The 24968-nt window shown below is 40.3% G+C and overlaps 1 protein-coding gene across 5 annotated transcripts in view; it reads right to left on the minus strand.

Moving 5' to 3' along the window:
* mprip (myosin phosphatase Rho interacting protein) overlaps positions 1-24968 on the minus strand; it is a 78542-nt gene that overhangs the window by 43666 nt on the left and 9908 nt on the right. For all 5 annotated transcript variants that reach the window (XM_061967170.2, XM_061967169.2, XM_061967173.2 and 2 more), the window contains exons 2-3: positions 7257-7334; positions 6604-6669 (exon numbers count right to left, since the gene is read on the minus strand). In XM_061967170.2, coding sequence (XP_061823154.1) covers positions 6604-6669; positions 7257-7334 — 144 coding nt within the window. The remainder of the gene's footprint in view (positions 1-6603; positions 6670-7256; positions 7335-24968) is intronic.

Consider the following 24968-nt stretch of genomic DNA (forward strand, 5'->3'; position numbering starts at 1 on the left):
CAAAATTCCCATAAAAATTAAAAGGTTTTTTTTTGTTGTTGTTGGTTTTTTTTTGTTTTTTTTACAAAAATGTCACGTTTCAAATTTTTTAAGTAGTAAGTAAGTTTGGGCACAGTTTAAGTACCAGCACAGTTTTAACGACCAATGTGGTAACAGTATTGGTTAAAATGTGAACGATACCCATCCCTAATCAGGACATAAGTTTCACTGATCTAGGAATGTGATTTTAGCTTTACCACAGTAGTGATGTCATATTTGGTAAAGACAGATCTACGAGTATAGTTTGTCAAATCCACTATTGTTTGACTATTTCTTACTTACAGGTGTGCACAAACCACAGTCATTCATTTTAAATCTTCATTTAAAAAGTATTAGATTTAAATTGGTTATCGTATCACACTTGAAAAACAGGAAGGTATTGATATCGGCTTGAGAAAAAAAAAAGTGTATCCCTCCAAATGTCCTTGATTAACCAAGGTGAAAATTCAACGATCAACTGATTACATATATCTTCTTTTTACAAATGTAAAGGGAACAATTATTTCTAAATGTTCTGAACTACTGTTTTGATGCCAATTACATATTCATGAGAGTCGCTCAACATTCCAGATAGATGTCATGTTGCTCTTTATACCACAAACTAGACAAGACTGAATGAATAGGGCTTCTGCTAGTTGCAGCCAAGTAGAAAACAAAATTTTACTTTAGTTGCTTCAGGCTAAATTAATCAAAAATTATTCCCACTCAATTGACAGAATGATTAGCAATAAACTACTATTTTGATTAAAAGGGTCAATATTAATTGGCTGCTGATTTACAACTGGGGTAAAACATTACCAAAGGAGCCAAAAAAAGAAAACGTGAACAAATATGGAAACAATTGCATCAGGAAAAAACGGGACAGGAATGCATGACAGGCGAACACAACAGTGATAAGACCAGAATCAAGTTTCCCATGATAAAAATGCAGATCTTAAAGAAAGCATGATTTAACACCACTAGAAAAGCCCTTTCACTTTGTCATTATTTTCTTCTTCATTGGAAGGTGATAGGGTTTGTTACATTTGTGGTTGTTATCAACAGATTACCATGGCAACAAGACACACAAACCAAGTGGTGAAAAAAAGAAAAGAAAAAGAAACTTTTTTGCAAGCGTAATGATCTATGTGATTCAATGACAAAAATCAGCGAAGACCCCCGCGTCCAGTCTGCTTTGAAAACATCCTTCCACACGGAAAGTCATCAATACTTGCAAAGTTATGTTCAATAAACCTGTTAACTGTTTTGATGCATAGTTTTGTGCAACAAGATAATACACACAGTGTTATAGGAAGATTTTATTGAAATCCCCCAAGCTTTCTGTGTATCTGCTCTAAATCCCTCAGCCCTGTTATCAGGTTTTGCCAGGTTATGGCTGCTACAGATGTAAAACAGGTGCTGGGTCGCTTTTCAGCTCCTTTTAAGGCCACTGAACGGATCAAGCTTTATTAAGATCTGCCTGAAAATCCCCAGGGGCTGCCAAATATGGCATTACACTGCATCGCCTCTTTAGAACTCAGACGCTATGGAAGAATTTCCTCCACTTGAAAGACACAACCGAGCCTAAGTAACAGTAGCTGTCAAGTGAATATAACCTGAATGAAGCCCTGCAGTGTGGTACAATAAACTACATTGACAGTGAGGCTACAAAGTAATTGCATACTGTGCTCTTGTTTTATTAAATTTTTTAAAGGGGACCTATTATACAAAACCAACGTTTACCTATTGGTATGTGTTTTTGTGAATTTGGGATCTGCATAAGTCCTGGTAATTTGAAATCCAACCATGGAAGCATGGCGGAGATATTTAGAAAACAATATTGCCTTCCTTCATACAAAACCCAAAACCAGTGAAGTTGGCATATTGTGTAATTCGTAGATAAAAACAGAATACAATGATTTGCAAATCCTTTTCAACTTATATTCAATTGAATAGACTGCAAAGACAAGATACTTAATTTTCCAACTAAGAAACATTTTTTTTTTTTAGCAAATAATCAATAACTTAGAATTTAATGGCAGCAAAACGGTGCAAACAAGTTGGCACAGGGACATTTTTACCACTGTGTTACATGGCCTTTCCTTTTAACAACACTCAAAAAACGTTTGGGAACTGAGGACACCAATTTTTTAAGCTTTTCAGGTAGAATTATTTCCCATTCTTGCTTGATGTACAGCTTAAGTTGTTCAGCAGTCCGGGGTCTCTACAGGCAGGCCAGTCTAGTGCCTGCACTCTTTTACTACGATGCCACGCTGTTGTAACACGAGGCTTGGCATTGTCTTGCTGAAATAAGCAGGGGCGTCCATGATAACGTTGCTTGGATGGCAACTTATGTTGTTCCAAAACCTGTATGTACCTTTCAGCATTAATGGTGCCTTCACAGATGTGTAAATTACCCATGCCTTGGGCATTAATCCCCCCCATACCATCACAGATGCTGGCTTTTCAACTTTGCGTCTATAACAATCTGGATGGTTCTTTTCCTCTTTGGTCCGGAGGACACGACGTCCACAGTTTCCAAAAACAATTTGAAATGTGGACTCGTCAGACCACGGAACACTTTTATACTTGGCATCAGTCCATCTTAGATGAGCTTGGGCCCAGCAAATACGGCAGCATTTCTGGGTGTTGTTGATAAATGGCTTTGGCTTTGCATAGTAGAGTTTTAACTTGCAGATGTAGCGATGAACTGTAGTAACTGACAATGGTTTTCTGAAGTGTTCCTGAGCCCATGTTGTGATATCCTTTTTGTGATATCCTTTACACACTGATGTCGGTTTATGATGCAGTACTGCCTGAGGGATCAAAGGTCACGGGCATTCAATGTTGGTTTTCAGCCTTGCTGCTTACACGCAGTGATTTCTCCAGATTCTCTGAACCTTTTGATGATATTACGGACCGTAGATGGTGAAATCCCTAAATTCCTTGCAATAGCTGGTTGAGAAATGTTGTTCTTAAACAATTTGCTCATGCATTTGTTCACAAAGTGGTGACCCTCGCCCTATCCTTGTTTGTGAATGACTAAGCATTTCATGGAAGCTGCTTCTATACCCAATCATGGCACCCACCTGTTCCCAATGAGCATGTTCACCTGTGGGATGTTCCAAATAAGTGTTTCATGAGCATTCCTCAACTTTCTCAGTCTTATTTGCCACCTGTGCCAGCTTTTTTGAAACATGTAGCAGGCATCAAATTCCAAATGAGCTAATATTTGCAAAAAATAAAGTTTTCCAGTTCGAACGTTTAGGATCTTGTCTTTGCAGTCTATCCAATTGAATATAGGTTGAAAAGGATTTGCAAATCATTGTATTCTGTTTTTATTTACGATTTACACAACATGCCAACTTCACTGGTTTTGTACTTTCTCCAAACAAGCTGATTAGAATTTGCCCAATTTGTGATGTTTTTCCCAAATGTGACGGCAGCAAATATCTCTATATATGGTAGACTGTTACCCTAAGAGTTTTGAAAATTACATTTAAAGAAGTAACCAAACACCCTTAAAATTAGGTGCACACCCACTCCATTAATTATAAATCCTGCAGGAAGCTTTCATAGGCTGAACCAAAGGCAAGTATTGTCAGAGTCTCGGGTTGTGGAGGGAACACTGCTATTTTATATGGTGCCTTGACACAGTACCCCTCATCCAAACTTTTCACAGAAACATATCATCTCTAAACACTGGAGGAGCTGGCAGAATGAAACTGTAACCCCCCAATAAAATAAATTGCACATTGTGCTTTTCAAATTTAACACAAACAGGAAGGTTTTATGAATTAAATCTTAAATCTATCAAACCTCCCTGTTCACTCGACTTCTGTTCTGAAGAGACAAAAAACTCCATGACTGTGTATGGTCATTTTATAACATAATTGTGCAAAGAATGCACTTATTACATGACATACATATTATTTAAAATGTTCTGTTGTATGAGCATCCTCAGTATAAGCAGGGCAGGGTGCTCGCTGTAGCAGACCATGTGTGGAATGTCTGAATCTGAGGCAGATCTAATGTTCTCCTCTGTGGTTTTTAGGGGCAAGTGCTCCCTTTTTCTTGTTCTGTGGTCCAGAGACTGTAAGCTCACTCCAGTTACCAAATAAGGACATTGGAGGAGGAATGCTGCATTCAACGAGTAAACATCTTTGCTACTATTCGTTGTAAAAAGGGGCCGTTGCTTAAGATCGCACCCTGCTATCTATGGGTGAAAAATAGCAGAAGATGTCATCACTCCCTGGGCCTTTAATCTGCAAGTTGATACAGATGTTTAAGACACGGACGTGGGAAACAAGCCACTCATTTGACCTGCCTATGAGTAAAAACAACCATAGTTGACAGACTAATTATAACGGAAGTATATAAACTGTAGGAAACAACACAACAGTTAAAGTTATAAAAATGAAGTGACACTTTTCCATTGCGACCTGAACTCATCCTTATTTTTTCCTAAACACAGTCGAGTAGATGGCCACACAGTCCAACCTTGACGTACATTAATCCGGCTAACATCATGTAAAACAACTAAAATATGTTTTTATTTATAGAAATATTGACAACCAACCAAAGAAATTCACATTAAGGGGCATTTTTCGCACACAATTTATTACAATAGGAAAGTTGGTGTAAAAGTATCTCTACGTTAGATTACGTTTGATAACTGAATGCTGCACACACGATGACGTCAAGGTTTGCGATTAGAAAACGTTCCATAACTGTTTTGAGCAACATAAACAAAAACACAATATGAATTTGGGCAAAAGGACACCATGTCTAATGAAAGTAACATTTGTCATAAGCTTGTGAAAAATGTGAAGTTATTGGTTTTAATTTCTAACGAAAATGTGTATGCCCCTGCAGGACACCGTCAGTGTGCATGCATACGGACATCGACCAAAGACTTGTGATCAAATGTTACCAAATGGGTAAATTGAATTCTCTTTTACTAACACGCCAATGGACATTGTGGTCAGCGATGCAAGCTTGTGTAATTAGCCAAATCCAGTATTTGGCAGCAAAAATAACCTTTAAGCTCATCTTAGTTATGTTGAGGCCATCCTAGTTGTGGAGAGCAATTATCTATTTCTCACATCTTCAGAGAGTATTTTTGGCATGAGAAGACATGCTAAATATCCAGTGGCTAGTTGGGCTTAAAACCACAACCGCTTAATACAAATTTATATGATCCAGTAAAGCAGGCAAAACATGGTGAATAACATTTTTTTTCCCAAATTGAAATGTCTTCAATTACAAATTACCCTTGACCCATTACACTGTAGTGAACAGACAAATGGGCTGTTACTGAACGTGTTAGTACTGAATATTGACAGCTGAGCTGCCTGAAGCAAAGTAGGAGGAGCTCTGCAGGCTGTCTACTAGGATGTACATATTAGTGGATCCATCCCACCATTAAAAAATCACTCCAAAACATAGCGTTCAGAGGCATCCAAAATAGCATGCAAGCTCATGCCCAAATAAGTGAACCTTTTTATTTGACGCAATGGCATTGTTTAACACGAGTATCCAACATCGTAACAACATAAGTCAGAAAAGACAATAATCATCATAGGTTGTGTTATTGCGCATTTTCATACCAAGGACACTAATATAATTTCCTTAGCTGACATAGCATTATCTTGATCTTTGAGATATTTCTGAAACAAGTTTACATTGTGCAATTATAAAGGGGGCCACTGATACAACATTTTCTGTAAAAAAAAGCAGTTCTTACTAATGTATTTCTAAAAAATATATAATAATAATTCCTCACTGGTACGTCATTGGCTTGGCAGAGACAACTGATGAATAGCAATAAACTAGCTAATGTTATCAGAAAAGCAATAGGACAAAGCGTGGATGGGTGTGGTATAGCAAAATCCCATCTACCCAACTGGAGGCTTGAGCCATTAGGTAAGCAACGATGAGCTCAATGACATCTAAACCATTAAATGTGCCGTTATAGACGCTCAGAGATTGTGGAGAGTTCCTATCTTTGGAGTCCAGAACACTGAGCAGCCATTTCCCTGACCCAGTTTTCCTGCCATGAGGAGTAGATGAAAAGACCAGAGGACAATGAGTCTGCTAGTTTTGGGATCACTGTTACAATGAGAGGAAAACACAAATGCACAACAGCCTGGGTGTCACTGGAAACACAGTGGAAATATGCACACACTCTGCAAGCCCACAGAGTTTCACTCTGCTAATCACTGGGACACTAAGATACTCACCAAATATGACTGAATAATGTCTAGACTCTTTTTGCCTTTCTCTTAAAAGTCAGACTAATGGAAGCTCACAGCTTAGCAATACAGAAAAAAATTAATTCTGCTGAATTATCACTAAACAATAGTTTAGCAGAGATTCTTTGTAAGAGAACTGGTATGGCCAGATATCTAAACAAATCACGTGCAATTTTTCCACAAACTATCTGCTACCAGTGTTTATACTCGACCCTGACTGGCCAGTATGGGAAAGGTGATCCGTCTCAGGTCCACTATTCCAACACTATCACCACAAACATGAGCAACATGTATAACTGGATGAGACAGGGGTGAGTGTTTTAGTACTTACTGATTCGTCCAGGGCAAAGCGCAGACAGCCATGTTCGTACAACACAAAGAATCGCCGTTGCCATTTCTGTCGGGACAAAAAAATAAGAATAATCCACTTTTATCTGCCTTACCACAATATTAGTGGGTACTTCCTGCTTTCCCTTAATACTCAAATAATTGTTACGCTCTTATACTGAGTGCAGTCATTAAAATAAACACATTAAGACAATGATTCATGTAAGTGTTGGCGGCAGTGTTTTTTGTTTGTTTTTTTAAAGCATTTTTAAGGTTTACTATTAACAATGGTTAACTTTTTTTTGCAACATTTCAATTAAGAATGTTAGGGAGCAAGGCGTGCCTTCCATCTGCAATACATTATACACTTCATTAAAGTATGAACGATTACTACAAGTATTAACAGTATTTTTACACATGTATGAGCATTAAAAATAGTAATTTACTTTGTGATGTACAGTTTAGCCTTAGAATGGTTTATTTCCACTTGGATGATTTCTTTTGGGGGGAAAAATGGTTTCCAAAGCCAAACAAATCAAGGGCCGACCAGCGACCTAGAACAAATTATGTTCGACCATAAAGGTTCAAACTACTTTACAACAGAATTTTGGTTATAGACACAATTGAATATTGTGGTTGATTTTTGCATACACTTACCCGCGACCGCTGCATAGGATTGTCAAAATCAGTTCCCTCAGGAGCCAAGCACAACCAACCACCATAAATCGGCTTAGCCTGCAAAAGACAGAGAGAGACCAATTAGGTAATCATTAAAACTTGGTAAGTGTGCGAGATCAGAGGGAAGGGAAATGGTGCGATTATGAGAGAAGCCTTTTGGTCTCGAGATAGGGTTATGCAATAAATTTGGCCGACGACAGAACTTTTAATACTATCGTTATATCGTGACTATGCATGTTGATGACACATTCTAGCCACATTCAGAGTGCCACTTTTAAATCAACAATCTATGCCTCCATGGCGGCAAAAAAGTTATATATACGGTATATATATATATATTTTTTTGTTTTGTTTTGTTTTTTTTGTTTTAAAGGTGTCATCCCCAGAGGACAAAAAATAGCTTAACATGCTACACTATCTTAGGAAGATATGCTAACTGATAACCGCAAGGTAGAGCTCTTGAACAAAAGTGGGCTGATCGATACAAATAAGATTAACGATAGCAAGTAAATGATCAGTACATGGTCAATACTACAGTGGTTAGATTGATATTTCTATCATCAAAAAACATTGTTTACAAACTCTGGGAATAAGTCCCTGGACACAGAAGGACTTTAAGGGGAAAAGCTAAATAAATCAGAGCCAATATCTGATTGATATTGTTACATACTGTGTTTTCATTTGATTAAAATGTTGATCAAAAATGTAATCATTCAATGATCTTAAAAATGTGAAGTGTCATTCTGAGCATTTTTCTGACCAATACTGCCCCTTAACTACTTGGTATTGGTTCAATACCCAAATTTGTAGTATCGCGTAAAACTAATGTAAAGTCCCCAAACAACAGAAGAGTAAGTGTTTATTGAATTTTAACAGATGTGTAGATACAATTGTGTTACAACAGAAAACAAGTTATTCATAGTTAAATTGCAATTAAATTAATAATAGTTTTGACAAAATAATACAACTGTAAATGACGCAATATGTTACTGCATAAGTCAGCAGCCTAATTTGTCAGCAGCCTTTGTAACCTGTTTTGAAATGGCTTTATTACCATTTAACGCCAAATAATTGTGATATATATTGTTATCGCAGGAGGCTGCAATATGTACCGCGATATAGATTTAAGGCCATATTGCCTGCCCATCCCTTCCTTCAGATGCTGCTTCTACTCTCGCAGTGCATTTTGAAAAGACACAAACTAGTTTCTAGGCTTTTTAGGTGTCAACTCTGCCTAATGAAAGTACTCTATTTTCTGGTTTCACCATGGCAAGGATGACCAATGTGGTGAACTTTTGCTGAAGAACAGATAACCTTAAAACAAACAAAATGCATCGACTCAAATGCTAATTCTACTTCTGGATAAATCTGACCACAAACATCCTCAGTCTAATAGCAGGCTCGCTAAATAATGTGCGGTCTCAGCTCATCTTAGCTGTCCTTTAACCTAGACAGACATGTTTTATTTGAGTGTAGCAAATAGCTATCATAGTCAACAGGCCATATTATTAGTCTAATACTGGTCTTGTTTCTGCTGTGCCGCCTCATGCCTGCTGTAAAGCTAAATATTTCTTGCTTGAACTTGTATGGCTATGTCAGTGTGAAAATAAGCTAAAGGAAGTTTGAAAGAAGAAAAGAACCAGTAATATGTTAATTCCCTTTTCGAATCGTGGGTATGTTACACAGAATACTTATGGCAGACCTATTGAACTGGTGGCCCGGGGGCCCAAATCTCGCCCGTGAATGAAACCAGACAGACCCCAGAATTGAGTTCAAAACTTAGGACTGTTAACATTTTTGCAGCACATTAAATATAATAAAAACACTAGAGCGCTCCTGTTATATACAGGAACTTGGATCAATGTAAACACATTGGCAGATCCTTGAATTTATATTTTAACTTCCTAAAGACGCTAATACGGGGCTATTTTTTTCTAAAAAGTGTAACTCCTATAAAATAAATGGACCAAAAATAAACATTCACCACAGAGAATGCTGGTCCTTAACTTTCTGGAAATGTGCTCCAGAAACAATTCAGTTGAAAAGCCCTGCCTTATAGGAATAATAATTTTAAAAAAAAAGCAATATATATATATACATATCCATTAGGGATGTAACGATTAATTTTAACGACAATTTGATTCGATTCAGAATTTGCGGTTGCCGGTACAATTGAGGGAGAATATTTGTTAAACGCTACGGTCCTAAACAATTCAGGGAGTTACAAATCGATTCAGTATTTTTTTTAGCAAAACAAAACAACAATTATTTATTGTAAGGGAATTAGGTGTAAATTATTTATGGATACAAACAATTAATAGCCAATGCATTCACATCAGATTTGAATAAAGTGCAACCAAGACCTTAGGTTGAATTAGCAAGAGAAAACCTTTTCTGCTCACATTTTCAACAGTCAAGCAATTTTCAATAAAGGTACAGTACAATAATCCATAAGCAATATTTCAACAGTAGATTTACATGCAAAATATAGTACCCTGACACGTCCATACAGTATCTGTTCCCTGCCCTGGCATCGCCGATGAAGGACTGTGCCCCAGGTGTGCGTAAGCAAGTACGCCCCCTCATTCCTGTTGATGGTGTTGGCCCCTTGCTTCCTAATTTCCATAGCCTCCTTGATTCATATTTTCTATGTATTTATTTATGATGAAATTACTTATCTTTGGCTGCCAGCTGTTGTGTTTCAGAAGCTGGTGCGTCGCCGTAACTTGCTCCCGTCACTATCGTTGTGTTGGTCGCGTCTTTTGCGGCTTAAAGTTGTGTTGCGGCTTCATATAATTGTGTTATGTCGTTTGTGTTTGTTGTGGCTTTTTCAATTGTCCTGTAGCTGAAAGTTTCTATTAATTGTAATTTACAACATTGTCTTGTGGCGTTTGTTATGACATTTCTCGACCACCGTAGGTATCTGCCATTTTTGTTTTAATGATGCCACAGATGGGCAAACATACTTATCGTTTAGTTCTTATTTTTAAAAGTGCTAAACTTCATATAAAGTCTGCCATTCTTAAATCCAACTTTTTCTTTTTTCTAGTATCGATTACCTTTTAAAACAATCGTAGATCGATACCTCTCTTTCGGAAAGCAAACGTGCGGAGCAAATATCAATGTAATTGAAAATTACGAATACAAATTGATCTGTCGATATATCGCTCAATCGTTACACACATACTATCTATATACAGGGCTCAATTTTAACCACGGCCCGCAACTGCCGCGACCGCCCTTGTCATTTGCCCTAAAAAATGACCAGCATTTAAGGCAAGAACATGCCGTGACCGCCCTTGACTTTTTACTTGTTAATGGACTAGGGATGTAACGGTAAACGATATAATGATAAACTGCGGTAAAATTCCGGACGGTTAGTCATACCGTTTAATTCTTTAATTATCGGAAAACTGTCAATTATGAATGCTTTCTAGGCGACATTGCTCTCACTTCCTGAAAACGCAGCAGCCCCGCCTCCATAGATGGCGCATGCGCACCAGCGCTGTTTGCAATGGCGGAAAACAACACACAGACCTTCAGATGTTGCCTTACTAGTAAACGGACAACATCTGAAGTCTGGACGTATTTTGGACTGGTAAAGCATGCTGAAGGTAAAATAATTGAGGACAGTCAGCCCATCGCCAGAAAATGCAGGAAAAAAGTCCCCGCGAAGGGAGGCAACACTTCAACATGTTGAGCCAACTCCGGAACCGCAGTCACAACTACACGTCGAGTGCAAGGTACGTCAACTTGTAGCTGAATGCATGATGGAAAGTGTTTGAAAATGAAACGTTCTTATAGTTACACTTATGTATTACATAAAGTTACTTGTTATTGGGCGCTATCGGTGAGAGCGAGAAGTGTGTGCACACGACACAAAATGTACTTGTGTTTATGTGTATTGTGCTGTTAATGACCGCTGCTACTTAACGTTACTTTGAAAACTTAGTGGTAAAAACAAATCCTAGGAGAAACACTGCAACATATTTTGTTTTTACAACTGTAGCATTAGGGTTTGTGTGTCACTGTGTGTGTCAGTCAGATGATTATAATAATAATTAGCATCTAATAAAAATAATAATAAATTAGCTTTTCTCTTATTTACAGAGTGGGCGTGCAGCAGGCAAGTTGGATGCCACAATTAGAGTACATAATCATCTACCAACATCACACTTACAATACCTGATGCCTTCCTGAAGCAGCTGTTTATGCTCCCTCCTCAAAAAATGGCAAAAGACCTCACTGCAGTGCTGTCATATTTCATTGCCAAACTTTCAAGTAGTTGAGAGATGTTCTCTGATATGTGTAAGACTAGATCTCTCATATATCAACAATATTGTTGTATACTAGGACAAAAAGTGCAGTTCCATCTTACGGCCATCATGTGCAATCTTTCACATTTTTAAATGTATTTTTATTTATTTATGTTATTTGGTTTCTGCCATATTACTCAGTTAATATTGCTTATGTTGCTTTCATATGCACATTTTAATTTCTATTTGAGGTACATGTAACAGTTATCTACAATAATGTTTCTTCTACAAAGTATATCATTCTGAATGTGTTAGTTGTTTTTAAATAAAACTTAGAAGATTTCAGTATAAGTACTTTTTGAACACATTTAAAAATACCGCCATAATAATGATAACCGTGATCATTTTGGTCACAATAACCATGATGAAAATTGTTTATACTGTGACAATCCTATAATGGACAATTGTGACGTAATTGTTTCGTCAAATAAATTGATAAAACCACCGACATGACTTTTCTTAAATTTTCAACTGTTTAATTGGTACAAACAACATGGGAGTAGCCATTTTGGAAGCGTGTGTCAAAGGTTACCCGACAACGAGAACAGCTGAGTTGTTCTAAGATTTACCGAGAGATACACTAGTTGCATTAGGGTCTGGAAGGACGTCAGGTGAATTTAGGGTCAGGCAGCTCTCAAAATGCAGAGTAAGGAACGAATGAAAAAAAGAAAACACGAACAATTACAAGATGTTGGAAACAAAGGTGTAGCAAGCTACACAACTTCTTTAGGTAGGTGAATTTCATACAAACCCCGTTTCCATATGAGTTGGGAAATTGTGTTGGATGTAAATATAAACGGAATACAATTATTTGCAAATCATTTTCAACCCATATTCAGTTGAATATGCTACAAAGACAACATATTTAAATGTTCAAACTGATAAACATTTTTTTTTTGCAAATGATCATTAACTTTAGAATTTGATGCTAGAAGTTGGGAAAGGTGGCAATAAATACTGATAAAGTTGAGGAATGCTCATCAAACACTTATGTGGAACATCCCACAGGTGAACAGGCAAATTGGGAACAGGTGGGTGCCATGATTGGGTATAAAAGTAGATTCCATGAAATGCTCAGTCATTCACAAACAAGGATGGGGCGAGGGTAACCACTTTGTCAACAAATGCGTGAGCAAATTGTTGAACAGTTTAAGAAAAACCTTTCTCAACCAGCTATTGCAAGGAATTTAGGGATTTCATCATCTACGGTCCGTAATATCATCAAAGGGTTCAGAGAATCTGGAGAAATCACTGCACGTAAGCAGCTAAGCCCGTGACCTTCGATCCCTCAGGCTGTACTGCATCAACAAGCGACATTAGTGTGTAAAGGATATCACCACATGTGCTCAAGAACACTTCAGAAACCCACTGTCAGTAACTACAGTTGGTCGCTACATCTGTAAGTGCAAGTTAAAACTCTCCTATGCAAGGCGAAAACAGTTTATCAACAACACTCAGAAACGTTGTCGGGTTCGCTGGGCCTGAGCTCATCTAAGATGGACTGATACAAAATGGAAAAGTGTTCTGTGGTCTGACGAGTCCACATTTCAAATTGTTTTTGGAAACTGTGGACGCCGTGTCCTCCGGACCAAAGAGGAAAAGAACCATCCGGATTGTTATAGGCGCAAAGTTGAAAAGCCAGCATCTGTGATGGTATGGGGGTGTATTAGTGCCCAAGACATGGGTAACTTACACATCTGTGAAGGCACCAATAATGCTGAAAGGTACATACAGGTTTTGGAGCAACATATGTTGCCATCCAAGCAACGTTACCATGGACGCCTCTGCTTATTTCAGCAAGACAATGCCAAGCCACGTGTTACATCAACGTGGCTTCATAGTAAAAGAGTGCGGGTACTAGACTGGCCTGCCTGTAGTGCAAACCTGTCTCCCAATGAAAATGTGTGGCGCATTATGAAGCCTAAAATACCACAACGGAGACCCCTGTTGAACAACTTAAGCTGTACATCAAGCAAGAATGGGAAAGAATTCCACCTGAGAAGCTTAAAAAATGTGTCTCCTCAGATCCCAAACGTTAACTGAATGTTGTTAAAAGGAAAAGCCATGTAACACAGTGGTGAACATGCCCTTTCCCAACTACTTTGGCACATGTTGCAGCCATGAAATTCTAAGTTAATTATTATTTAAAAAAAAAAAAAAGTTTATGAGTTTGAACATCAAATATCTTGTCTTTGTAGTGCATTCAATTTATTATGGGTTGAAAAGGATTTGCAAATCATTGTATTCCGTTTATATTTACATCTAACACAATTCCCCAAATCATATGGAAACGAGGTTTGTAGTTTAAATGGAGTGCTAAATTAGTCGATAGTTTGCCCTCAAAACTCAGCAGTTCTAGACCTGTCAATGTTGTTTATGTTCTGTATCGTGACTGCTTGTTTTGATTCGTGGCTGTCAACGACCACGTGTGTAACTCACATGGATTTGTTTGCATTTTTGTAAACGCTGAACATAAGTCGCTGATGTAAACAATAATGGAATGAAAATTGCATGGCGTTTTATATATTCTGTTACGGTATACACAACTTTACTAAAGTTTACTACAAGTTAGGTCATACACTATAAGATACAGTTTATTTCAATTGACATCAGATTATTTGTATATCATGTGTGTGTGTGTGTGTATATATATACTTTCCGCACTATAAGGCGCACCTTCAATGAATGGCCTATTTTAAAACTGTGTTCATATATAAGGCGCACCGAATTATAAGGCGCACAGAATAGACGCTACAGTAGAGGCTGGGGTTATGCATCCATTAGATGGAGCTGCGCTAAAGGGAATGTTAACAAAACAAAAAGTGATTGTACTGACACTTCGACTTGCTGCTCTCTGTTCAACAACCCACTGTTCGAGTTTGTCCTCCAACTGTAGCCATCTCGCTTTGTTCCCTCGGAAACTCTGTTTAGTCTTCTTTACTTGGCGCAGGTCATCATGTTGCTTCCTCCACTTCCGCACCATTGATTCGTTAATGTTAAATTCTCTCAGTGCTGCTCTATTCCTGTGTTCTACAGCGTGACTGATCGCCTTGAGTTTAAACTCTGCGTCGTAAGCGTGTCTCTTAATAGGAGCCATTTTTGGGTCTTTACATAAAGTTTAGGTCTCGCAACTACGGTAAGCAGCCGCCGACTTCATTTTCCCCCGTAGAAGAAGAAGCGCTTCTTCTTCTACGGTAAGCAGCCGTAGAAGGGATATGAGCCCTCCTTTAAGGCAACACTTGCCGTGACCTTAAAAAGGTAAAATTCGAGGCCTGTATATATACACTAATTGTTGTATATAGTAGAAGAAATTATTGTGAAAGAATGAAAAATATACTATGCTAACTCAGTGATGTTGATAGGTTTTCAATGTTGTTAGTCCCAGGGACGATATGGAAACCGATATCCGGAATTTTAAGTCCGAATGGCGGTATATGATATACAACAGTATTTTTAAACAAAACGTGCAAAGTGTTTGTTTCAAACTCATCACCACATTACTCTTACTACCAGTGTTCTGAAAATTACTTTAAAAACGTAATTATTATAGCTACTTGTCACTTAAACAAAAAAATCAATTACTAATTAATTTACACTTTGATAAATGTAATTCATTACTAGGGAAAGTAATTAATTTGTTACTTCAAAAAACTTTAAATGTGTCATATGCAGTTGAGAGAAATTTCACATGAGAGCAGCGCGTGCGTACGTGTGCCTTTAAAAGGCGGTGTCTGTAGCCAAGTGACGTGTGACGTCAGCGAGTTTCAGCTGAGCTGAGCTATATTTTTTAGCTTTAGCAGTTAGAAGCGGCAGTTTGTCATCTCTGACAAATGTACTGTTTAATCTTTTCACCGGATTGTGCACCTACGGTTAATAAAGAGGAGAAGTTGCTGCCTGCCCCCGCCAGCCGCCATAGCTACGGTGCAGGCACGTTAGCTGTGCGCGAAGGCGAATGTCGGGGGGTTCGGTGTCGGCAATGTGCGGTAACGACTCTGGATAGGCCCTTTAAATTATTGTTAAAACAAAGCATCGCGAAGTTGAGGTACCACTATATGCATTCATTTAGTTAGTCTCATTTGTTGGGCGAGTGGATAAAGAGAGATAGCTCGAAAAACAACAAGGTGAATTAAGAGCAAAGGGCCCAGAGATCATTTAACACTGAAAAGACAGACATCATGGTGAAACGTTTGCACTGTCAGACAGAGCTGGCATTTCACAATAGCACTACATCAATGATGCAGCACATTTCCATAAAGCACCCTTCATATTTAAAGGAGCCATATGTAATAAGTTCATGTCAAGTCATCATTAAATGGCCCTTATATGTCAAAAGGCATTAATAAATCATGTTCTTTTCGAATACCTCTATAACTGATAACAGTAGTTCAGCCGGGATATGCTCATTTCAAAATTAGATTTACAGCCCCAAAATCTTGTTATTGTTTTCATATCGATGTCCCGCTCTCCACTGTTTGACATGAATGTTTGTGCCACTGCGATGCCTTTGAAAGATGGTGACGATTGAAGGCGAAGAAGATTTTTTCATCTGACGCCAAACTTGCTAATTTCCTCCTTGATAGGCAAGTAAGGCATTTACGTTTTCTTATTACTTGTAATAAATGGAAAGGGACATTTCGTATGTAAACTATATTGTCCAATACAGTCTGTGATCTTGTCTAACAAAGCTAGTTTGTTCGAGCAACGAACGCTTAGCATGTTAGACCGGTCAATGACACATCGACATAACGGGGAAATATATGCCCGTTAGCTTGTACGTCGATGTGTCATTGAACTGACAGGGCAAAATATATTTTCGACAAATAAAGCCTATATGGATATGGGTAGTGTCAGTGCCTATTTCATTCTCCTATATGCTGATACGCTGAGGAAATGGGTTCCAACATTAGCACGGCTGTTGTGGCAATGTGAAATGTATGGAAACAGCCAAATCACATGATAAAATAATTCCTCATTCGTGTTTGCATATTGTGGACTATATGTACCAAGTTACATGACAATCTGAAACGTTTGAAACAGTAGCCTATAAGCATGTCTTGGTAAAATGTCTCCTCTTTAGTTTTGGGCCTACATTATGCTGCTAAGCATGCGCCACTTATTTTGCTATATTGCTAGCGTTGTTTGTAGTTTGTTTTAGTCTTTGTTTACTGATGGTACTAACAATAACCATATGATTGCCATTTGTTGTGATATTGAACGCAGGCATGACGTACTTCTTTCTGAAAATAGCCTAATTTCTGTGTAAAATGTGTTGGTTAGAGATTTGTTATTGACAAGACGCTTGTCTATTCCGCTATTATGGTCCGAGCACCTCAATCCCTAGTAAGAGGCAATAGAAGTTTGCAGTTCCTTGGATCTTAACTTTTCACTTGTTTGCACTTTTTGATAGCACTCTGCAATTACATATTTTAGTTAGCCCTTTTTCTTTTGTACATTTTGTTTTATTAATAATGATTTGATTTTATAGTTTAGTTTTGAAATGAAAGCCAAGTTACATACTGTTTGTTTAAAATACAAAGTACTAAAACAAACTAGCGTTAAAGGGAATTTTGCCTATCGTTCACAATTATTAGGAGGGACAAGGAGGCACATCTTTTTATTTTTTTAGGATTCTAGAGATGATAAAAAGTGCATGGAAGATGCGGCTAATGGGAGTCACCGTTATAGCCTGTAAAACAACTTCAAAACCTTCCATCAACATTTTATAAACACAATATATATATATATTAGGGCTGGGCGATATATCGATATACTCGATAAATCGCGGGTTTGTCTCTGTGCGATATAGAAAATGACTATAGCGTGATAGTCGAGTATACACTCGCACTTGTAATAATAAAGATGTTAAACATTAAGTCTATTTTACCGTCAAAACAAAAATGGCGGATATCTGGTTGAGAAAGGTCATAACAAAGCAAACGCCACAACACAATAGTGTAATATCTGTAAAGTGTGTCTTTAAGAGGTGGCCATGTGTGTGTGACTTGTGTAAGAGTTGCAGACTAGTGAATGGAGTCCCGCAAGAATTTGGGTGTTTGTGTGCGGAGTGTCTGTCTAAACATGAGTTGTAGTTGTATACGTGTGTTTTGACTCCCCGAGTTTGTTACCGCTTATTAAGAAAGCGTCTGAGAGTGAATCTTTGACTGTCTCTCTCCTTCATTTCAACTCACTGAATCGTTTCGGATCGTATCGTTCTAAAAATAATATTGTCCCTGAATCAAATCGGCAACCACAAATATTGAATCAAATCAAATCATTGTTGAAACAAATTGTGACAACCCTATGCAATATATATTGCATATATCCTGGGCATGACAAAAAACTGCAACCGATGGGGGAGGCTTCAGCGCAGGAGCTCTGAAGATCCGGGGAAAGTGGAGCTACCCCTTAATCACCCTTCGCTCCCAGGTTCACTCTGACCCGGAGTGATAGTACATGTCAGGGTCCCAGCTATGGGTAAATAGTGAAATGCAATTTGGCAGCTGGAATGCACCTCAAGATCTCCACCGGAAGATCCTCTTTATGGACAACGGTGGACATTGATGTTGGTGACCAGTCATGGCCTCCATACTGCTGCAGCAGGTACATCTAAGGCTAAGGGAGACAACCCCTACAGAAAATCTGGAGTGGAGCCACGAAGGCGGTTTCTTGATCATACTCTGACAAGATTCCGGCAACTCCTGCATCCAGTATCATCTCTAGCCGTCTGGACTATGGCCTGATTCCGATTCCTATTCAACTGGCGGCCCGGGGGCCACATCCTGCCCGTCAAAGCTTTTCATTTGGCACGCCGAACATCACCCAAATAGGCTGGATGAAACCATTTAAACTAAGTTTGATCATGTCTGCAATACTCCCGCCACCACGCAAGGGGCAACAGCAAGGCATATGTGTCACAATGAAGCAGCAGTGGTGTGAGTAGAAGACTACCAGAATCGGTGACAAAAGGGAGCCTTGGCGGAGTCCAACCCTCACTGGAAACGGGTCTGACTTACTGCCGGCAATACGGACCAAGCTCTGACACTGATCATACAGGGAGCGGACCGCCACAATCAGACAGTCCGATACCCCATACTCTCTGAGCACTCCCCACATGACTTCCCGGGGAACACGGTCGAATGCCTTCTCCAAGTCAACAAAGCACATGTAGACTGGTTGGGCAAACTCCCATGGACCCTCAAGGACCCTGCCGAGAGTATAGAGCTGGTCCATAGTTCCACGACCAGGACGAAAACCACACTGTTCCTCCTGAATCCGAGGTTCGACTATTCGGCGTAGCCTCCTCTCCAGTACACCTGAATAGACCTTACTGGGAAGGCTGAGGAGTGTGATCCTACGATAGTTGGATGGGCGATATGGCCTTTTATTAATATCTCAATATTTTTAGGCCTTGTCACTATACACAATATATATATCTCGATATTTTGCCTTAGCCTTGAATTAACAACTGATGCATATAATCACACCAGTATGATGATTCTGTGTGTCTACATTAAAACAATCTTGTTCATACTGCATTAATATATGCTAATTCTAAACTTTCATGCAGAGAGGGAAATCACAACTAAGTCAATTTACCAAAACTGTATTTATTAGACAGTTATTAAGCAGTGGCACAAACATTCATGTCATTTCCAAAACAGAAAGTGAAAGATTGTCAGAGACATTTTAAAACAGGCTATTAGTGCACTTTTGTGCATGATGTCACTAAGATGACATTTCAAAACAACATTAAATTAAAGTGCAGTTTTTGTACAGAACGCCGCTACAATAGTTTAAAACAAATAAAATGCACTTTTGTGCATGATATCACACAAGATATTTCAGTAACTGTCAAATAAAAATTAGCTGCATAATAGGAAATCAAATAGTGTATGTCCATCGCTATGTGGTAGGTTCCTGAGGACGTTATCTCCTTCTGTTGTTGACTATTTTTTCATACGGTGTTGATGTGGAAATGGAAGACAGCAGGCTCAATTGGGTCAGTGCATTTTGTTGGAGATGTTGACATGCGGAGTTTCAAGCACTCTTCATTCTCAAGCGGGTGACTTTTCAAGTCATGCTACAAATTAGTAGTGCTGCTACAAAAAGTAGCAGTAGTCCGATATTATCGGACATCTCTAATTAACACTAAACCTATTTTTTCTTGTTAAATGTAAAATGGACATTATTTATGTAAAATACACAAATAATAAACAAACGTTTGTAATTTTTATTTTATGTTTATATCTTCAGTCTTACAAACCGAATTGAAGTAAATAGTGTAAAGAAATAATTCAAAAGAAGGAACATCAATCCTCAACAAAACTTCTGAAGCGTGTGCGGCTTTTAACTCGCTGCACACGCTGGAAACAAGTAGTGAGAGAAAGATAATTAATTTATTAACAGTGCAGTATGAAAGACGATGCGATTACTTTTCAATTAAAAACAAACTCAGCTTCAAAGGTTATAACCTGCGGAGGCACTTTCTGACGAAACATCCACATTTTGATGTCCGAACCCTGAGACCTTGGATTCTTGAAACTGCGACCCTCTTCATTATGTAGATGAATAGCTCTGCTCTACGGTGTGTAGTGTAGAATATTTAGCTATTCCTCATCCTGCAGGATGACACTCGTAAGAAACATAGTTTATTTGCTGCCTTTGAGGTGAGGATTATTGACTCAGAAGTGGCTCTGCACTGTGGGGGGACATTAGCCACTAGCGAGAATGCTATAGTGCGCTGAGGCACGTTCGTTAGCTTGTCGCTGTCAATTTTTGCGGTCAACATGCATGACCACGACATAATAGTATTAAAAGCTCTATTGTGGGCCAAATGTATATTATTTAAACAGTCTGCAGTGGTCCCCAGAGGCGGGATGCGCAGGCCCACATTGTGGACACGCCCTGGCATCACCCAACCACTGCCCCGCTGCCTTGTGGGTTAGTCTGGGAAGACAAAAGGCTAGGGGAGCACACCCTGAGAGAAAAGCAAGTGACGTTGGAGACTGCCCGTTTCCCTCGTCAAAAAAAGACCTCAACGGCGGAGTGGGCGGATGATGGATATAGAGAACCTCCACAACGGTCACAAAGGCGGAAGAAGGCTGCAGCAAAGATGGGCCCCCAATTGTCTTGGTCTCCATGCCATTGAACCCTGGCCTTCTCTTTGCCAAGGACAGTGTGGTGACTGCCTGTGCGCCAGTTTCCCCACTTTAAAAGATTCCCCGCACAGGTGTTCTCCTGAAGGACCCATCATTACCCAACCCCCCTATAAGTCCTTTGGCGACCAGGAAATGGTGACGGGAGCAGGACAGTGAAGTCTGGGAGCTTCTAGCCACGCACTGGCACATAGGCGGTGGGTGCCTGATTCAGTCGCCTTGCTCTCGGACCGAGGCAGAGAGAGCATTTCGGCAGCAGCACACACGTCTGAGCAGCCCTATTTAGGATCCACTCTGCTCACCCTAAACGGGAACGGGCTAGAAAAGGTGCCCTAAAAATAGCCTGCCTCCTATAACCTGACTGGAATACCGCATCCAGTGGGTTCACCTCATAGCGGTCGAAAAACAAAAACAAAAACAATGAACTTTGGAGCTTGGAATGTGAGAACACTTATGGACAGTGCCTCAAGCAATCGTCCAGAAAGAAGATCGGCAATCGTTGCCAGGGAGTTGAAAAGATGCAAGATCGACATTGCTGCCCTGTCTGAAACCCGTTTGGCTGAGGAGGGGCAACTAAAGGAGGAGAAAGGGGGATACACTTTCTTCTGGAAGGGAAAAACAGCTGATGAACCCAGAATCCACGGAGTGGGATTTGCCATCAGAAACCGGCTCATCTCCCAACTCTCCGAATCTCCAATAGGCATCAATGAGCGACTCATGACCCTACGCATGAGGCTCTCAAACAATCAGATGGCAACGGCTGTGAGTGCCTATGCACCAACTTTGGACTCACATGATGAAGACAAGGAGACCTTCTATGCAACCTTAGACCAGGTTCTATCGGATATCCCGAAAGAAGATAAGATCCTTCTACTCGGGGACTTCAATGCCAGGGTTGGCAAGGATCACAAGCTCTGGAAAGGCACTCTAGGTAAAGAAGGTGTTGGGAATGTCAACTCCAACGGAGTCCTCCTTCTGTCAACGTGTGCTGAACATGGTCTTCTGATAACAAACACCCTTTTCCGCCAGAGAAACCGGTTCAAAACGTCCTGGATGCATCCCAGATCAAAGCGCTGGCATCTCATAGACTATGTCATTGTCAGGGCCAGAGATCGTAAGGATGTTAACATCACCAGGGCCATGTTTTGTGCAGACGACTGCTGGACAGACCACCGCCTCATCCGCTCCAAAATGAACATCGAGCTGCGGCAGAAGAGGAGGACACAAAGGAGACTGTTCCGCCCTAAATTTAACATTGATAGCCTTGGAGACACAGATAGGGTGCAACATCTACAAAACACCCTGTCTGTGAGACTCCCGGAAGAATATCCTGAGGATGTGGAGGAACACTGGAAGGCTCTTAAGACCACGCTACTTGAAACCAGCAAGGATACCATTGGCTACAGGACTAGGAAACACCAGGACTGGTTCGATGAAAACGACATCGAAATACAACAGCTGATTGATGCCAAAAGGAAAGCTTTTTGTTCTTGGCAGAGTGACATCAACTGCAGGGACAAAAGGCAGGCCCACGCCAAGGCAAAGGCACTTGTCCAGAGCAGAGTGAGAGAGCTGAAAAACAAATGGTGGATGGAGAAGTCTCTGGAAATCCAGAAGCTTGCTGACTCTGGGGATACCAGGGGTTTCTTCAATGCTACCAAGGCTGTTTATGGGCCCAGCTATCGAGGCCTAAACCCCCTCCGCTCTAAAGATGGACAAACCCTGCTCAAGGACGATGTAGGTATCAGTTCCAGATGACGTGAACACTTTCAAGAGCTCCTGAATCGGAACTCCACAGTGGAGATGGAAACCATCAACCAGATTCCTCAGCGACCCATAATGGAGCATTTGGGTGATCCTCCCACCGAAAATGAGGTCCAGGATGCCATCAGAAAACTGGGTAACAACATGGCTTCCGGACCAGATGGGATACCAGCAGAAATATTAAAGCAAGGCGGACAGAAATATTAAAGCAAGGCGGACCAAAACTCCTTTGCCACATCCATAGCCTCATTGGTAAAATCTGGGATAAGGAGGAAATCCCAGCCGAACTCAGGGACGCCCTGATTGTCACCATCTTCAAGAAGGGAGATAAGGCGGACTGTGGCAACTACAGAGGCATCTCTCTCCTGTCCACAACAGGAAAAATACTGGCCCGTATTTTGGCAAACCGGTTATTGCCGCTGTCAGAAGAGATCCTCCCAGAGTCCCAGTGTGGCTTTCGTCCAGCTAGGGGAACATCGGACATGATTTTTGCAGTTCGTCAACTGCAAGAGAAATGTCGGGAACAACACCTGCCACTATACATGGCTTTCATTGACCTTACAAAGGCCTTTGATTCTGTGAACAGAACTGCCCTCTGGGGTGCCCTCTCCAAGATCGGATGCCCAGACAAGTATTTGAAGGTCTTGCGTCTGTTGCATGACGACATGACCGCAGTGGTAGTTGGAAATGGCGGCTCTGAAACGGCTCCCTTCAAAGTTGACACTGGTGTCAAGCAGGGCTGCATCATCGCACCAACCCTGTTTGCTATCTACATCTCAGCCATACTTCACCTCACCAGTCAAAACCTGCCTGAGGGAGTCCAGTTCATATACCGGACAGACGGCGGGCTCTTCAACCTGAGGAGGTTAAGGTCAAAAAGCAAGGTGCTTATATCCTCCATTACAGAGCTTCAGTACGCAGATGACAATGCTCTAGTTGCTCATTCTGAGTTGGACCTCCAGAACATCATGGATGCTTTTGCCAGAGTGTACCGACTCCTGGGACTTGACATCAACATAAAGAAGACTCAGATCCTGTACCAACCGGCCCCTGACACACCCTCCCAACCCCCCACAATTTATGTGGACAACAACATCTTGGAAAACGTGGAGTATTTCGCTTATCTTGGCAGTCTTCTTTCAAAGAGAGCTGTCATCGATGCCGAGATCCACCACCGCATTGGTTGTGCCAGCGCAGCTTTTGCTAAGCTCAAGAAAATAGTTTTTGAGAATCGGGTCATCCAGACCAACATCAAGCTTCTTGTATATCAAGCTGTAGTTCTGCCCACTCTGCTCTATGGGGCTGATAGTTGGACCACCTACAGCAGACACCTGAAGGCTCTGGAGCAGTACCACCAGCGATGTCTCCGCAAGATCCTCAGGATCAGCTGGGAAGATAGGCGTACCAACATTAGTGTTCTGAAGGAAGCTAACATGCCCAGTATCACTACAACTGTCAGTCGGCACCAGCTGCGATGGACAGGCCATGTAATTCGCATGCCAGACAGTCGCCTTCCAAAACAGATGTTGTACGGACAACTGACGGAAGGACAACGCACCCAAGGGGGGCAGAAGAAGCGGTATAAAGATAACCTCAAAATCCATCTGAGGAAATGCTGCTTCAACCTCAACACCTGGGAGGAGACTGCCCACCAGAGGGTTTTGTGGAGCAGGATGGTCCATGAAGGCACAGCACGGTTAGAAAAGGACCTCCACCGTGCCGCGGAAACCAAGAGGCAACAAAGAAAGGAGAGATCCACTACCAAAACAGCTCCACAGACCACCACCACAACCACCACTACTACCACGACAATCACGCACATATGCCCCCACTGCAATAGAGTCTGTGGATCACGGATTGGCCTCCACAGCCACCTGAGGACCCACAGATGACTAGACTCACCAACAGGAGGACTATCATACTCGCGTCGAGTGATCGCCAATGATGATGATGATTTAAACAGTGTACTGTATATCTCGCTACTCTACACAACCAGTGTATATAAGTGGATGATGTATTTGTAGAAAGTAGAGATGTTACAATCAGGGTTTCATGCTGCACATTCGATACCAATTTTTCCATGAGTGATATCGGTTCATACAAATACCGATCATGTGTATTCACTGTTCATTTTTCAATATATTTATTGTGAGTGATATTAACAGTATAACAATATCAACACAATATTTAAACTAGTTCCTTATTGTCTTTAATTACAAACTATGGTTTAATCACATTTAGTACACAACATACTAACAAAAATAAAAACTACAATCTACTACTCATTTAAATCCTTTGGACTTTGCCCTCAAAGGCCACCTGTGTCTGTATGGTTATCTACTGAATTTGTAAAATCTACAACTAAAGACTTCTAGACTATCTAGACTTCTTGAAGCACTTATTTCTTCTGTTGTTTAAAGCTATCTAAGCGTTGATCATGTCTGCTCCTCGCTTGC

The sequence above is a fragment of the Nerophis lumbriciformis genome, linkage group LG11, assembly GCF_033978685.3.
Source record: "Nerophis lumbriciformis linkage group LG11, RoL_Nlum_v2.1, whole genome shotgun sequence".
NCBI lineage: Eukaryota > Metazoa > Chordata > Actinopteri > Syngnathiformes > Syngnathidae > Nerophis > Nerophis lumbriciformis.